This window comes from Vespula pensylvanica, chromosome 15, assembly GCF_014466175.1.
Source record: "Vespula pensylvanica isolate Volc-1 chromosome 15, ASM1446617v1, whole genome shotgun sequence".
NCBI lineage: Eukaryota > Metazoa > Arthropoda > Insecta > Hymenoptera > Vespidae > Vespula > Vespula pensylvanica.
In genome coordinates, this window is record NC_057699.1 from 3,694,611 (window position 1) to 3,711,600 (window position 16,990).

Here is a 16,990-nt window from a genome sequence, read left to right on the forward strand (position 1 = left end):
TAGGATGGAAAACTAGGCTTTCCTTGCGCAGGACGCATCAATTTTGGAAGCTCACTGATTCACGCTACTGTCCACAAATCATCGCATCTGTTGCTGTGGTTTTCGTGATGCGCAACGCCGATGGTAACGGAAAGGACAAGAGAGAGAGAGAGAGAGAGAGAGAGAGAGAGAGAGAGAGAGAAATAGAGATAGGGAGAGGGAGAGGTAGAGGTAGAGAGAGAGAGAGAGAGAGAGAGAGTAGGATTTGCTTTGGTATTCTACCCCCTATATACGGGCAAATTAGATCGTGACGTCATCCGTATAACAAATTGATGGCTGGAAAATCAAATAGGATTTATGGCTTTGCGATAGTTCCGAGCAGCATCTCTCTTGGGAGAAAGAGAGAAAGAGATAGGATCACGTAACTATTGAATATCGGTGTATTAAACAATCATGTATTATATAGTATTAGTAAATTGTAACGAAATTCTTCTACGTGGTAAAAAATTGTATTGATTTAACGTCTCTTTTCTTTTCCTTTACGATTCTCTTTTTTACATTTTAAAATTAATATGTAACAAACAAAAAATTAGAATGAAAGAAGAAATATGTGCAAAGACGTTGTTAACCATTAATCTCGTTATTATATATTTATTTCATGATAATATATATATATATATATATATATATATATATATATATAAAATAAATAACGAATAATAAGAGACAGTAGTGATGATCTATGTTCGTCCATATGCGTCAACGTGATAACAGCTGGACCAACATCTGCCTCACGTTCTAATCTCATCATATTCGAAACTATTCTGATATGTCATGCAGTTAAAAGGAAGAAAAAGAAAAAGTAGAAGAGAAAAGGAAAAGAAAATAGGAAAAAAAAAAAAAAGAAAAGATATGAAATCGAATGAGTTCATATTAAATAAAATAAATTCCGTTTGTGAAATGAATGAAATATTACGACTAAGGAATTCCGATATAGAAAATTTTATGATACTTCGTGTATTCTCTTCGTGTATTCTCTTCGTGTATATACGTATGTACATATGTATATATGTATGTATGTATGTATGTATATATTTCATGGTAAACGTGACACCAAAAAGCGTGTGCGTATTCATCGAACGACGAGAAACGCTTTACCAAACAGTTATTTATGGTACCACTCTGGTTTCTCTTTGACCCGTCGAACAATCCTGCACAATAACGAGTTTACTTTTCTCCTCGAATAAAATTCGTATTAAATAGTTGCCATGTTTAACATTGTGCATACCTAATACTACTGGATGCTCATGCTTTGATGATTCAAACGTAAAGAGTCAAACTACAACTACATATTCAGTATGTACGTGTATGCAAATATATATATATATATATATACTGAGCATGAAAAATTGATATATATCTTTTTAAATATATATTAAATATATATATATATATTTTTAAAATAGTTATATATATTTAAAAATGTCCAAATATAAATCTAAAACGTCGTCGGATTATTTTTTCTAATTAATTGTTTATTTCTGTAATAAGAGAAAGAGAGATAGAGAGAAAGAGACAAAGAAAGAGATAAAAAGAAAGAGAGAGAATACTTTTATTTTATTTTTTATTCTTTTGTTTTCACAAAGGTACACAAGTATCGCTAATTACCGATCGATCAATGTACCTTGTAATTAAATGAGCAGCTAAAGACAAGCGAATTTCCGAGTCTGAGGAAAGTCGAAGAATTTTGTTAAAAGACGGTTCCCCACCCCCCTTCTCTCTCTCTCTCTCTCTCTCTCTCTCTCTCTCTCTCTCTCTCTCTCTTTCTCTTATGTAATTTGCTATCATTCGTAAAAGAAAGCTTTTTCGTTTCTCTCTCTCTCTCTTTCCTTCTTGCTCATTAAAGAAGAAAAGGATATTACAATCGAACTTCTCAAATTAAAGAGGATATTTAATTAATAGGAAATAAATAAAAAAAAAAAAAAAAAGAAAGTAAACTGAATATCAATACTCTGTTTATCTTTTTTCTTTTTCTTTGAAGCATCTCTTTCCTTTTTCTACTGATCAATGAAAATATATTTACGCATTTAAAACTAATTATAAATATAAAACACCAACTACTAATCTAAACAGCGTAGAATTTTTTTTATCTCCATAACATTTTCTTTTTTTTTTTTTCATATGATATTAAATAATATTTAATACAATATTACTTATCGTACGAATAAAATGTCGGCGTAAACGTATATCGAAAAAAATTACCATAACATTTTCATCTGTAATATCAATTAGTAATTAAAACTTGAACTGAATTTCATTGATGAAATTTAATCGTTCCTTTTCATAATCGAAACAATCACCTGAATTATTTATTATATATTTTACAACAATATAATCGATAATTCCATTAGATTTTTAATATCATCGAAACAAAATACAAATTACAAGTAAAGATTAAAGATAATTTCATTCTCGACTGAAATCTCAAAGATGATCTCTAAAACTAATAAGTCAACAACGAGTGGGTTATTCGTACGTCAACGAGTACGTGCCATATGAAATATGATAATCGTTGGTTGGAACACGTTCGATTTATCATATTCCTTATGGTGCATTATCATAATAGCATCGAGCACGATATCCCATATTCGACGTCGTCTCGACTTGACACGCTAATTCATGGAAGATCGATGCGAGTTTTCGATATATATATATATGTCGATGTCAAACAAACAACGTAAAATTAAAATTTCTTTAAAGTATTTGTATCTTAAAATGTTTAATTGTTTATCATCTATACACACATATATATATATCAACATATAATTAATATTATTATATTACATTATTGAATATCATTATAATCTATAATTAAAAATATATTAAATAATGAAATAAAAGTAATGATACACTTTTATACTGTAATAGTAATGATATTATTATATATTATTATACAGTATATATATATATATGTATGTATATATATATATATAAAATACATATATATGATACACGTAATATATAATCAATAATTAATTATTAAATATCAATAAGATCGTTTGCTAATAAATGATAAAATATATTATAAATATATTAGAAAATAAATTTACCTTTACTTTGGTATAAATAAATATAAGAGAAACATTGTGTTTACAGCAGCAACAAGACCGCCAATAGTCGACATCGAACCAAAGGGCCAAGCGGTAGTACGTTTGGGTGATAGTCTAAGGATCATGTGTACGATGGGTTCGCCATTGCAAATCTGTCGCGTTGAGATACACGGTGAAAGCAGCATGATTCTCAGGCCGAATCAATCATCGGACGATGGTATCGAGTATTATGGGGAGGGTACTAATAAAGGTCAATGCGGTGTGCACATCTTTAAAGTGAAGGAGCAACACAATGGAATCTTCAGGTGTGCTTTAACACCGGAAGATCGTCGTGTAGAGAGCAACGCCAGCGTTAACATAGTCGTTGCTAGTAAGTATTATCGTCTAATTATCGTAATTATTCATCTTCAAATATACATCAAAAGTACGACAAAAAATATGAATGAATTTTTTTCTTTTCTTTTTCTTTTCTTTTTCGATAGACGTAAGTAGAGACTTTTCGTAACAATGTTTCTTACATTTATTTATTGATTCGTTCTTTCTCTCTTTTTTTTTTTTTTTCAATATATAGAACCACCAAACAATCCAGAACTACATACGAGTCTAGGACACTATGGTAGATACGAATATCAAAAAGGACAAAAATTGGAGATCAGCTGTAGTGCCTCTGGTGGACGACCAGCTGCAAACGTATCTCTATATCTTGGTACATATGATTTGTATATAAATATATATAATTTTCTTTTTTTTTTTAATAAAAAATATAATATGATCTCTATTCTTACACGATATACATACGACGTTAATTAATATTCATAGACGACGAACCACTTGGCAATGACGAGAGACCAATCATCTATGAAGACTCGAACATGAACGAAGTATCTATCGCAGTACAAAATGCTTCACGTAGCTTGGATTGGACCGATAACAGCAAGACTTTAAGATGCATAGCCAATCATATCGCTTTGGATAAACCAAAAGAGAGTAAAATGCAGCTTCAAGTTTACTGTAAGTATATATATATATATATATATATATATATATATATATCGTTATCCATTTAATTAATGAATACGAATCACGAACGAATTTTTATTATCCCTTTTATTTATTCAGATCCGCCACAACCACAACCGGTCATCGAACATTTTGGATACGTAATCGGCCAAAAAGGTACAGTAAACGTAACAGTTTACGCTAATCCAAGGCCACGTTTCTTATGGCGAGTAAATGGCGAGAAAATCGAAGAAGGCCGTCCAGATGAAAGCAATCGTCTTGAAACATCCACTGCCGTAGAGTTGGTAAGAAACCTTGACCCATTATTTCTATAAAACAATTCCCTGGAGAAACAAGGAATAAGAAGGGACAACAAAAAAGAAAAAAAAAAAGAAAGAAAGAAAGAAAGAGAAAGTAAGTAAAAAAAAAAAAAGAAAAGAAAAGAAAAAGAGAGAAAAAAATAAAGAAAAAGTGTTCGAACGATTTACGTGCATATGTTTCTGTTCGTGTGTTTTTCGAATATTCTTTTAAGAGAGAAACAGACGGTCGAAGGAAGGAAAGAGAAGAAAAAAGAGAGAGAAGAAAAAAGTAAATCCGACCGAAGAACGAAACGATCACGATATTGAAGAGAATCATGATGAAGGAATACCACCTAGAAGTAAGAATAGTGGATGGTGGTAGCGATGGTATGAGATATAGGAGAGAGACTTGTTCTAGCAAAAGAGAAGAGAAGAGAAGAGAAGAGAATAGAATAGAATAGAAAAGGGGGGAAGGTGAGGAAGGTAGAACAGAAATCCAATATTGCTTTGCGCGCCAGTCAGCCTCGATTTACTGTTCATTCGGCGCGTTCTCCATGCATCTGTGTGACTCGAAAGTTAACCACCAAGCGAGCATTCTGCACCGACGTAATGAAATTCCATCGAACTCAGATGCTTAGACTCAGAAACGAGAGCAACGACGCTTTCGTTGCGCCCGGTATATGTATATATTATATATATATATATATATATATATATATATATATGTGTGTGTGTGTATATTTATATATACATATTATGTGTATATACATATGTATATGTATACGTACGTACGTAGTATCTCTTTCGCGAATGGATAAGGAAGAGTAGGAAGATCTCTCACGATCTTATAAACTGTCGTGAATCTTTGTACAATATTGTTTCATTAGATAGTAATTAATTTAATACGTTAAAGCACGGATATACACTCGCACGTATTTCGTAGCGTCGTATTTCATTGATATTTCCATCCTTTGATTTCTATTATTATCATTGCCTTCTCTTCTTTCAATTTTCTTTCGATCAATTTTTTTACTCCAACGAGATCAATAAACTTTTTGTTGTAATAATAATAATAATAATAATAATAATAGTAATAATAATAATAATAAAAAGAAAACTTGTTATAAAGCTAAAATCGTCGACTGAATATTAAAAAAAAGAAAAAGAAAAGCGCTCTACACATACGTACGTACATATATATTCAATCGAGTCCAACGATTGTCACGATGTAACGTTGTAAAATCGAAAATCGTTAAAAAAAAAAAAAGGAAGAAAAGAAAAAGAACAGAAAAAAAAAACAATTTCTGAACTAATAATTGTACCATCAAGATAATTTATTTTAAACGTTGAAAATTTATGCTCGCGAACGTTCTTCGTTCTTCTTCGAAATCGTTTGAAATCAAAATCTCTTTATATATCTGTCTCTCTCTCTCTCTCTCTCTCTCTCTCTCTCTCTCTCTCTCTCTCTCTCTCTCTCTCTCTCTGTCTCTGTCTCTGTCTCTCTCTTGTTCTCATTCAACGATTATTCGATACTTTTACCCGGCAGAGGGATATTTCGATGCTGAATGGTACTCGACGGATTCCGCGGAAAGTTCTAAAGCTTGATACTCGGATCTACTTCCACCACCATCACCTACCTTTTTCCTCCTCCCTCTCTTCTACATACCCCTCCCCCACCCCTTAAACCCCTCAGAACGTGGGATGCAACGCTCTGGAACAACACTCCGCGTGCAAGAACCAATAAAGCTCTAGTTGAAATTGCCCGAACTGGGCTTTTGTGTATAAATGGCTTTCGATCTGAGCGACTCGTCGACTCTACCTACCTATCCACCTTTCGACGAATACGCGAATCAACTTTTATTGAAAATGCAATTACGAAAGGAGAAGACATTGCAAGGATTATTAAAAAGGAGAAAAAAGATACACACATATATATATATATATATATGTGTGTGTATACTTATTCACTCATTTACTTACTTTCTATTTTTTCCTTTTTTTTTTTTTTTTAAATATTTCAATCGATCGTCCGAACGATGTATTTTTTCTCTCTATTTAAGTTTGTAATATTATTTATTCAATTACTTACAGGGTAACGGCGCGTGGCTCGTAGTATTAACTATCGATAGCGTTCAAAAGTCCGACACACAGAAGGAATACATCTTGGAAGCTCACAACAAGGAAGGAGCTTACGAATACCGTATCGTTTTGTCAACGTCCCCAGAACCAGCAGGTAAATTATCGATTTTGTTCGTCTCCTTTTTTTTTTTCTTGTTTTCTTATTAACCTAAATTCTTTTACTTTTTTCTTATCGACAACATTCATCTTCATCTAACATCAATATATATATATATATATATATATATATATATTTATTTATTTATTCTTTTTATATATACAAATTATTTTTGATTAGCGATCAAATAAACGTACTTCTTTTTCAAGAGATAATATTAGAAAAAAAAGAAAAGAAAAAAAAAAAAAAGAAAAGAAAATTAAAAAACAAGAGAAAAATCCTATCGTCAAAATTGTGCGAAGGTTTAAAGCTAGCTATATATTATCTCCTTGCACTTCGTTCGTTTGTCACCGTCATTTTCATTCACTCAAAGATTTTCACTTATCACATGCTTCCACCGACCTTCTCGTCACGATCATTATCACCTTTATACTTATGTACATCACCATCGATCGATCATCATTATCTTTCCATGACGATCGACACACACGCACATACAAACACATACACGTACACTTTCTCTACTGTTATTATTACTAATACTACTACAGCAACAACTACTACTACTATTACTACTACTACTACTACTACTACTATTACTACCTATATACACCATGTCACATAATATCTTTCCATGTGTGTATGGGTGTACGTCTTTCTCTAACCATATCGATCCTTCACCGCATGCTCATGCAGGAGCGTTCAGTCACTTCTATGGTAAGCTCTCCGAACACATGCACGCACTAGGTAATGTCATTTTTTCAAATTATTTATACGTAAGCCTGTAGTACCCAAAAAAAAAAAAAAGAAAAAAAAATATATAAAGATCTCATTCGTCACCGTTAAAAAAAAGAAAGAAAAAAAAAAATAACGTGTCCACCTGTTCGTCGTCCTCTCTAACACCGATCTAATGGTAATGAACGTACCATTTCGCTAATGGCACCTACAGTTACTCTCAAAGCTTCTCTCTCTCTTTTTTCTCAATTCTGATCAACTTCAATCGATCTTTTCAATATTTCCCTTCGTTTGACTTTGCCATTCGCTTTGTTCCATTACTCTCTTTTTGTTATTTCCGTGACATAGCAAAGCATTGATCTCGAATCCAATTCATTACCATTAGTTAATTACTCGTGTGTTTGGATGACGAATAATGATCGATAAAAAGAAATGGAGTGAATCCAAAAATAGAAACACCGATGATAATAGAAAAATGACACAAAAATTAAATAGTTGTTTCTGTAATATCAATCTCAATTTTCTTTCCTACCGATTCGTTTGAAATTTTTCATCTAATGTTTGCTATGATCGATATATAAAGAAGAAAAGATAAAAAAAGATCTGTCTCTCTTTTTATGGGGATAAATTCAAAGCTTCAAAATTGAATTAATAATTTTAATGAATTAAAAATTTCATTTTGGATTCGCTGTATAATTTTTACGAATGACATGAACGAATAGTATTAAGAAATTAATTTAATTAATGAAAGAGAGTATGATTATTTATTGAAATTGACAAATACTATTCGTTCAATGGTAATTGATTTGTTAAAAGAAAATACATCTAAAAAATATCGCATTATTTCGGTGTATTTTCTTTTATATTTTTATAGTGATCGATGTATAGTCGATAGACTTTAACAAAAGTTTTTCCATAGGAGATCTAACTTCGTTAAAAATGAATAAATAAATAAATTATAATATGTTTCGGACAATGTTAAAATATATAATGAATTAATCGAGATTGAAGTGTGATCTGTATGGAATTCTTCGTATTTTAGTATCCATTATGTAGAAAGTTACTCGTTGTTAATTTCGAAAGAAAAGAAAAAAAAAAAAGAAAAAAAGGTAGCATCTGTTTGCAAGAAAACTGATCGAAATATATTTTTTTCTGGACCGTCTTATTGTATATGTTACAGGCAAATAATATTTTTGCGAGGAAAGAAAACAAGAAATAAAAACCGAACAAAAAAAAAAGAAAAGAGAAAGAAATATATTAATACATTAAGAAACAAACATCGGGTAACGCGTGAACATTTTAAACATTTCATACATCGCTCGTATATAAGAGGGACCATTTTTTATTTTTCCAATTAGAAATGAAAACATATACGATAAAATAATCGCAAACTCGTTCGAATGTCCCTACCATTTATATAAAACCATGTTCTATCGATCAAATTCATTCAATCGATCGAGAATTACTGGCGATGTATGAATGATGAAAATTATGAAAAAAAAAATAAATAAATAAATAAATAAAAAATAAAAAATAAGCAAATAAAAATTGGAGATTAAAATCTGAAATTAATTTTGCTTTGCACAATCTTTGTGACTGTCACTGCCCATGCTCACGAATATTCGGAATTGCAGCGGAAAAAGTCACCGATTACGTGGAACTTGTAAAGCAACGTTTTTCCGTTGAGTCCAACTTAAACAGTATGCATCGTGTATTCTGTAATAACATTTAAAGTAGAGGACCTATGTGGCACCCCATGTATCATATATATTATATATATATATATGTGTGTGTGTGTATACATATATATATATATATATTATATCATATAGTAAATCCTAGAAAATCATTTAGTATCGTTTCCCCTTTTCATTACTTACATTACCTGTAACATATACGAAGTATATTATATAGTCCATTGTAAACGTTTGCAATTGCAAGTAAAAACATCGAATCTAATCTCACTGTACGTAAGCATGATTCGCGAATATTTGTTTGGATTTTTCATTTAAAAAGCTTGATCAAAACTTTTCTATCTAAACGATTAAATCATTGAAAGTACAACCGTGAAATGATACGTAAATCAACGTTGTATTTTCGTAGGAATTTAATCGATATAAATTTGGCGTCACAATCCATGTAGCATAAGTGCACCGCTTGTTGCAATATTCGATCAAATAGAAAATCAGATTATGAAAAAATAAATAAATAAACAAATAAATAAATACATACAAATGCACATTTTAACGTGAGAAAGAGAGAGAGAGAGAGAGAGAGAGAGAGAGAGAGAGAGAGAGAGAGAGAAAGAGAAATTTGGAGAATCAAATAAATAATTATTTTATTTACAATATATATATATATTTTTTTTATCAACGATCGTAGGTGTCGATCTCGACGCTGGATCAATCATCGGTATCGTCGTTGGTGCTTTGGTACTGATTCTCATCGTGTTCCTGGTGATTTTCGCTCGAGCAACCGGTCGCTGGTGCTTCGCAGGTGAGTTGGAATATAATTGGAAAGAAAGAAAAAAAAAAAAAAAAAAGAAAAAGAAAAATGTTATCAATTTCTTTACTATTTTTTGTTCTGTTTATGGTACCATAGTACTACGTTACTACGTTCGTTTTAAAGCAACATAAATTTTCTTCTCCTCTTATCCTAGACGGAACTTTCCGTTTTATTTCAATCGATATACGATAATTATCGTCCATGGTAAAAAGGGAAATTAGTTGGCTATTGTGATAACAGCAATAACGATATATATATATATATATATATATATATATATATATATATAAGCGATGCGCATCGATACGAAGGATAAAAAGAAAGATAGATAGATAGATAGATAGATAAATAGATAAATAGGTAGATAGATAGATAGATAGAAAGAGAAGAGAAGAAAAGAAAAGAAAAGAGAAGAGCAACGAAAAGAATTCGTATTTTGCCAAGTTTTTAGATAGAGGCTAGTCCTAACGAGTTTCATTGTCCGTTGCCAAGTTTATCCGACCCTTCGATAAACGGTCTCTAACGTCGAGTATATCCCACTAATTCCGAATCTTTCAATTTTCAATTTTCTAGTCTAGGATTCGAAGCCTATCGGAAAATGTAAAAGTGTATGGGGAAAGAAAGGAAAACAAAAAAAAAAAAGAAAGAAGAGAAAGAACGAAAGAAAAAGAAATAATAAAAGAAAAATATCGGCCATACTCGACTATTTATAAAAGATCGGATATACTCGACTATTTCGATATTTGTTCTGTTTTATTCTTTTGTTTTTCTTTTATTTATTATTTTCTTTTTTATTTATTTATTTATTTCTTAGTCTTCCACGAATTGCGATCAACGAAGTAATGGTAATGCTCGATAGAGTATATACATGTATTTCATAAAAGATTTGATGTGTAAAATGTATACATACACGCACATATCTCTATACATATGAGTATATATATATATATATACACACATATATAGGGTGTTATGTATATGTATATAAAAAATGTGTAGATATATCTAGAGATAGCGCGCGCAAAGAGAGAGAGACGTGTATCTTGCAATTTTTGGTAGCTAAAAGATTCCTCTTATTTTCGACACGATCTCTCGGTCGATCTCAATCAAGTTATTTATCAGTGCTGCCTCTATTCCTCTATTTACTACCTATCTTACTTTTATATGTACGTATACAAATGTCTTGTGTGTTGTGCCGCTATTGATAGGACAGCATGCAAGTCGGGCCAAGTAAAGAATACGGAGATACACCAACAATAAACGTGCGATTCCGTACTCTAGGCATGACACTGTCCAGGGGTAAGTCACCTCAGACAGCAAACAACCTTTCCACTCACATTCCGACCCACCCTTACCCACATCCACCCCTTTCGATCCCTTCCACCACTTTTTTTCTAATCAAAAGTGCTCGTCTTTGTTCTTCATCTTACAATAGATCTCGTCTCTCATTAATCATTCGTCATTATTCACTTGACGAATTCATTTCTCAATCGATCGCATACTTATATGCAGTTTACATTTTGAAAAATAATAGAAAAAACAAAAATAAACAAACAAATAAAGAAAAAAGAAAGAAAGAAAGGTAAAGCCGATCTTTCGTGTTATTCGCAAAGATTCTTTTACCGGTAATCGATAAAATCATTTTTTACTTTTCCCAACGAGCATCGAAATACACAATCCGCTAAAGAGAGGGATGAGCTTGGTACCGACCGTCGATAGTATGATTTTTTTTTAAAAGAACAAAAAACAAAATTACAAATACGAAACATAATATATAGTACAAAACAAAATACACATTAGCATGAATATATTTCTAAATATTTCTAATAATACCTTTCACGTTTAGTAGATATCATCCTATCTAGTTTTGCCCTATCGTTAGTTAGTTTTTGTTGCTCGAATAAAAAAAAAAAATAATATAAAACAGATATTACGCAGAAATTATCTTGCATAAATAATATAACAAAACAAACAAAAATATATATATATATATACATATGCATGCACATCGTGCTTATGATTATTATTATTTGTCACTGCATGTATCAACATAGATATTTATTACGTATGTATTTTTAGCTTTCTCCCTCTCTCTCTCTCTCTCTCTCTCTCTCTCTCTCTCTTTCTCTCTCTCTCTCTCTCTCTCTCTCTCAATCTTTCTCTCATCCCCTCTTTTTTCTCTCCATTTCACACATACACAATATTAATAATTGTTATTCGCGGAAACTATGAACGACTTAGAGACGATAAAGACTCTAAATCGTTTTGCGACAAGCAACGGCAACGGAATCGGCAAAGGCAAGTGCGATGAAACTCAATTATTTATTCTGTTCATTCTCTAAGTGTTTTCTTCGTGTCGCAAAAACGTTTCAACAAATAAATAAATAAATAAATAAATAAAGAATAATAATAATAACATCCTTACTTTTTTAATTACTATAATACTATTCTTATTATTATTCTTCCCTGATAGATTGTTCAAGCATGTTTGTACGTTATCTCTCCCTTATTTTATATATATGTATATATATATATATATATGTATATGTATATACATATAAATATATAGCATATAACATTGTATAATCTTTGTTATAGTTCGTAATTATTAGAGAGTCTTTCTTATACACATTTTTTGTACCAGTCGAATTAAAGTAATTACAATTTTGTAAACTTTACATATATATATATATGTATATATATATATATATATATATATATATATAAAGATTAACACAGGCGTGCTATAAAAAGAGAATAAACGGACGAAAAACAATCGATGATAAAACTAATAAAAGAAATAAAAAGAAAGAAAGAGAGAAATGAGATCAGAGATATTAAAATCAGCACGTACACATGCACTATATATCACCATACACATGCATAAACATATTCTTACATATTTATTTATTTGATCACTAACCTTATCGAATACATATTCTCAAATGCGTAACGTTGAAAAAAAAAAAAAAAGAAAAAAAAGGAGAGAAGAGAAGACAAAAAAAGAAAAATGAAAGAAAAATTAAACAAAATTATATAGAATTGCTTAGTATACTAGCATTTTCCATACGTAGATTACGAACACACACAAAACATATACATACGCGCTTATACATACACCTTTCATAAATGATGCAAAACAACAAGAACAATGACCAACATATAAGAAGTGACACGCACAGGTTTGCCTTGACCGATCGTGGCGTTGCTTGTTGCAGCGAGGCGGCGTGGCGACGAGGAAGCTGCCGGTGGTATCAGCGCCGGAAGTGAGGCACACATAACGCCCGCTGATGACGAGGAAGAAGACGAAGAAGACCCAAGGATCATCGATGAAAAAATACCACAAGGTGGCCAGGAAAACCCGATCCATGCGAGCACCGAGTACGTCAATGGCCGTACTAACGATTTTAAGGATACGAAAAAGGACGAGAAGACGGATACACCTGTCTAATGATATTTCTAATAATCTCGATAAAGCGATGACCTTTAAAACATTCCCTCGATCGCCGGATGTTAAATCCTAATACATGTACACGGACATATACACGGACACACGCACACACACACACACACACACACACACACACACACATACATACATACATCTCTTCCCCTCTACCTCTTCGCCTCTTCCTCTTATTCTCACTTCCTCCCTCGACCCCTTTTATTATTATTAAGCTCTACCATCATCCCCCATCTTTAACCTCCTCCATCTTTTCTCTTCCCTCCCCCTTTTTTTTGTTTCTTTTTTTTTTTCGACGACAAGGATAAGATCTTTTTCTTCCTCTCGTTGCTTTTCTTTTCTCTCTCTCTTTTTTTTTTCTTTCTTTTTTTTTCTTCTTTTTCTCTTTTTTCTCTTTTTTTCTACCCCTTGGAGAAGCTTTCTTTCACGACGATAATAATTATTAGAAAACAAAACGGACCTAGCAATTTGTATTATGTATATTGATTGTATTCTTAAATGTCGAAAAAAGTCGAACGAGACTTTGCTCTCTATGCAGTTTGCTCTCTATTCATGTTTCTTGCTTTTCTTTTTTTTGCGTTGCTTTCTTTCTTTCTTTTTTTTTTTTTTTTTCTTTTTTCGTTGTTCTATGATAAATCAAGACTGGTGACTAATGACAGGCATTTTTTTGGCCTATTCACTTTTGAAAATTATTATTCATAGCTCTTGGATAAACGTATATGTAGGATGAGAGTTTATCTATTTGTATTATTCTAATGCCGAACAGCAGCCTCAATTTTTACAACATTTTTCTATGTGATCTTTGAAAAAAACAAAAGAAAGAAAAAAAATGAATAAAAAGAAAAAGAAAAAAATATATACATAGAATATATACACTTTATCGATAGTTCGATGTTAAACAATAGACTTGTGACACTCATTTCTTTCGTAATATTAATTCCTGATATTCTAATGATCACGATGTATCGTCGAGAAAAATATTTTAGATTAGAATTCTTTGAAAGCTAAGATGAGCGAAGAAAACACGTTCGACTTTTTAAATTGCATTTTCTATGCTATCATTATTTCTAAGTAAATATATTATCAATACGATCTTTTTGTCCGAAGGAGAACTACCGGATAATAACGATAACAAAGAAACAATATTTTCCATAATTACAGATTGTTTTGCAACAAAGAATTTGTCCTTCAGAAAGAGAGAGAGAGAGAGAGAGAGAGAGAGAGAGAGAGAGAGAGAGAGAGAGAGAAAGAGGAAACAAGAAAAAGAGAAGAGAGAGAGAGAGAGAGAGAAATATTCGCCGGCGACAGCTCTGATTAATTCTACGTGTGTTGTATATATTAAACATACATATATATATATATAAAAATATATATACATATATTATAAATAATTACAATATGAAACATTAAAATAATAGCGATTGAATATATATATATATATATGTGTGTGTGTGTGTGTGTGTGTGTGTGTGTGTATATTTCTGCGTCGAGGCACTTGGCATGCAACTCGAAAATGTAAAACTGATACTTATTTATCCATTTGCAATCCAACTGCCGAAAACACAGGTCGTTATTCCATAAATTTGAGAAAAAAAAAAATTATTGGTCAGAGTATTATAATGATAAGGTTTACTTAAAGATAAAAAAATGTAACAAAAAAAGAAAAAAAAAAAAGTAAGAAAGAAAGAAAATAGAAAAAATAACGAAAGAGAGTGAATGAGCGAAAGATTAAGATGACAAAAAGAAGTGAAAAAAAAAAAAAAAAAAAGAAAAGGAAAAAAGATGAAAAGAAAGTTGATGATAATGATGACGACGACGACGACGATCGAAGTCGTGAAAAGTGGACGCATTTTTTTCGTGACGTTTGATCATAGAAAAAAAAAACTACTTTGACAAAAAGTACTGTCTACGGATCGAAGTTGGAAAAATGATGATGATGATGATGATGAAAAAAAAATTAATAAAAAGAAAAAAAAAAAAAACAAGTAAGATTAAATACATTCATAGGTACGTCGGATATATGTTGCCAATAGGTACTTCGTATCGTGTTTGCGATGTCAAAACGTTGTTTGAGCCATTACAGAGGCTGAAGCTCTCACACTTTTTCTGGATATATCACAATTTTATTAGTTTAATATCTATAGATAATAGTATTTCTTGGAAATATATGTATTATATATATATATATATATATATATATATAAACATATATATATACATATGAAACGCATCACAGTCACTCGTCTACTTTCGACGACGCATATCTAATAAGATATTTATTTAAAAATAATTGAAGTGCGAGCGAGAAGATGAGAAAATGGAATAAAAAAAAAAAAGGAAAATGAAAATGAGAGAGGCAGAATGAATGCTAATAAACGTGAAAAAGATTTTCCTGTCCATGGTTAACATGAATGAACGAACGAACGAACGAACGAACGAACGAACGAATGAAAATAATGTCAATGTTTTTTTCTCTTCTCCTCTCCTTTCTTCTTCTCTCCTCGCAAATCTTCTTTAAAGAAAAAAAAAAAAGAAAGAAAGAAAAATGTATGGACATTGATATAATGCAATTGATTCGATAAAAAGTTCATTTCATTCATAATAATTCATTCTTTTTATCATTATTTACTCGTTGAAGTGGATGCGTGACGAAACTTATAAGACTAAAACGAAAAATCAGTTCAAACAGGTCCAACTACGCAGTAATGATTTTCACAGATCACTGCCAAAGTATATACATTGAAAAGAGGAAGAAGAAGAAGAAAAAATTTAAGATGTATACATACATATATATATATATATATATATATATATATATATATACAGAATTTACCGGAATAATAAAAATAATTGAAAAGAAAAAGAAAAAGAAAAAAAAAGAAGTAAAATAAAACTATACACATGCCATTTAAATCATTAAAAAAAAGAAAAAAAGAAAAAAAGAAAACTATGACTTTTTTCTGCTATCCCTAAGATGATCGTGATCTTTGATAGATAGATCACCGAGTCGATTTTGATCTGATTTTGATCTGATTAGAAATTAACGCTAATACTATTAAAGAATTTTAAGATTAACGATTTAATCAAATGAAAATAATTGTAACTATTTAATAAATCGAAATGATATTTGACGAAACGATCTTGCAAATATAAATTAAAAAGAGATTATAAGCCACTCTCCGTGTAATGATATTATCAGGGGACAGTGAAAATGTTCATGGTTGTTTAGAGAAAAAAAAAAAAAAAAAGAAATAAGAAAAAAGGAAAAAAAAAAAAGATTTGTTCTCACCGTACAATGTTCGACCTATTCTCAGCTTGTTGTAGCAACTGAAATTACCTAAAAAGTACGAAGATACGCTTATGGATTAACGTAAAAATGGAATATTTGCGTATAAATGGAATATGTTTAATGTGTACATTCTTTGTGGTTCATTTATAGTTCTAGCGACAACTTACTATTACTTATTAACTTGTAATTCATTTTTACTCTACATAAAATATTATTATTATTATTATTATTATTATTATTATATTTTAATATTATTATATATTATTATTATTAGTATTATTATTATCATTATTATTATTATAATTATTATTGATATTATTATTATTATTAATATTATTATTCTCATTAGTATTATTATTGTTATTATTATTATTA

The 16,990-nt window shown here is 30.7% G+C and overlaps 1 protein-coding gene across 8 annotated transcripts in view; it reads left to right on the forward strand.

The window, feature by feature from the left end:
- The window catches only part of LOC122634561 (fasciclin-3), a 270,154-nt gene that overhangs the window by 245,776 nt on the left and 7,388 nt on the right, over nt 1–16,990 (forward strand). For 4 of the 8 annotated variants that reach the window (XM_043823609.1, XM_043823613.1, XM_043823611.1 and 1 more), the window contains 8 exons: nt 3,136–3,459; nt 3,661–3,795; nt 3,909–4,100; nt 4,209–4,393; nt 6,479–6,620; nt 7,320–7,370; nt 8,993–9,058; nt 9,741–9,854. In XM_043823609.1, the coding sequence (XP_043679544.1) occupies nt 3,136–3,459; nt 3,661–3,795; nt 3,909–4,100; nt 4,209–4,393; nt 6,479–6,620; nt 7,320–7,370; nt 8,993–9,058; nt 9,741–9,854 (1,209 nt within the window). Of the gene's footprint in view, nt 1–3,135; nt 3,460–3,660; nt 3,796–3,908; nt 4,101–4,208; nt 4,394–6,478; nt 6,621–7,319; nt 7,371–8,992; nt 9,059–9,740; nt 9,855–13,081; nt 13,616–16,990 lie in introns of those variants that run through there. The other 4 variants (XM_043823617.1, XM_043823612.1, XM_043823610.1 and 1 more) reach the window with 4 other exon arrangements.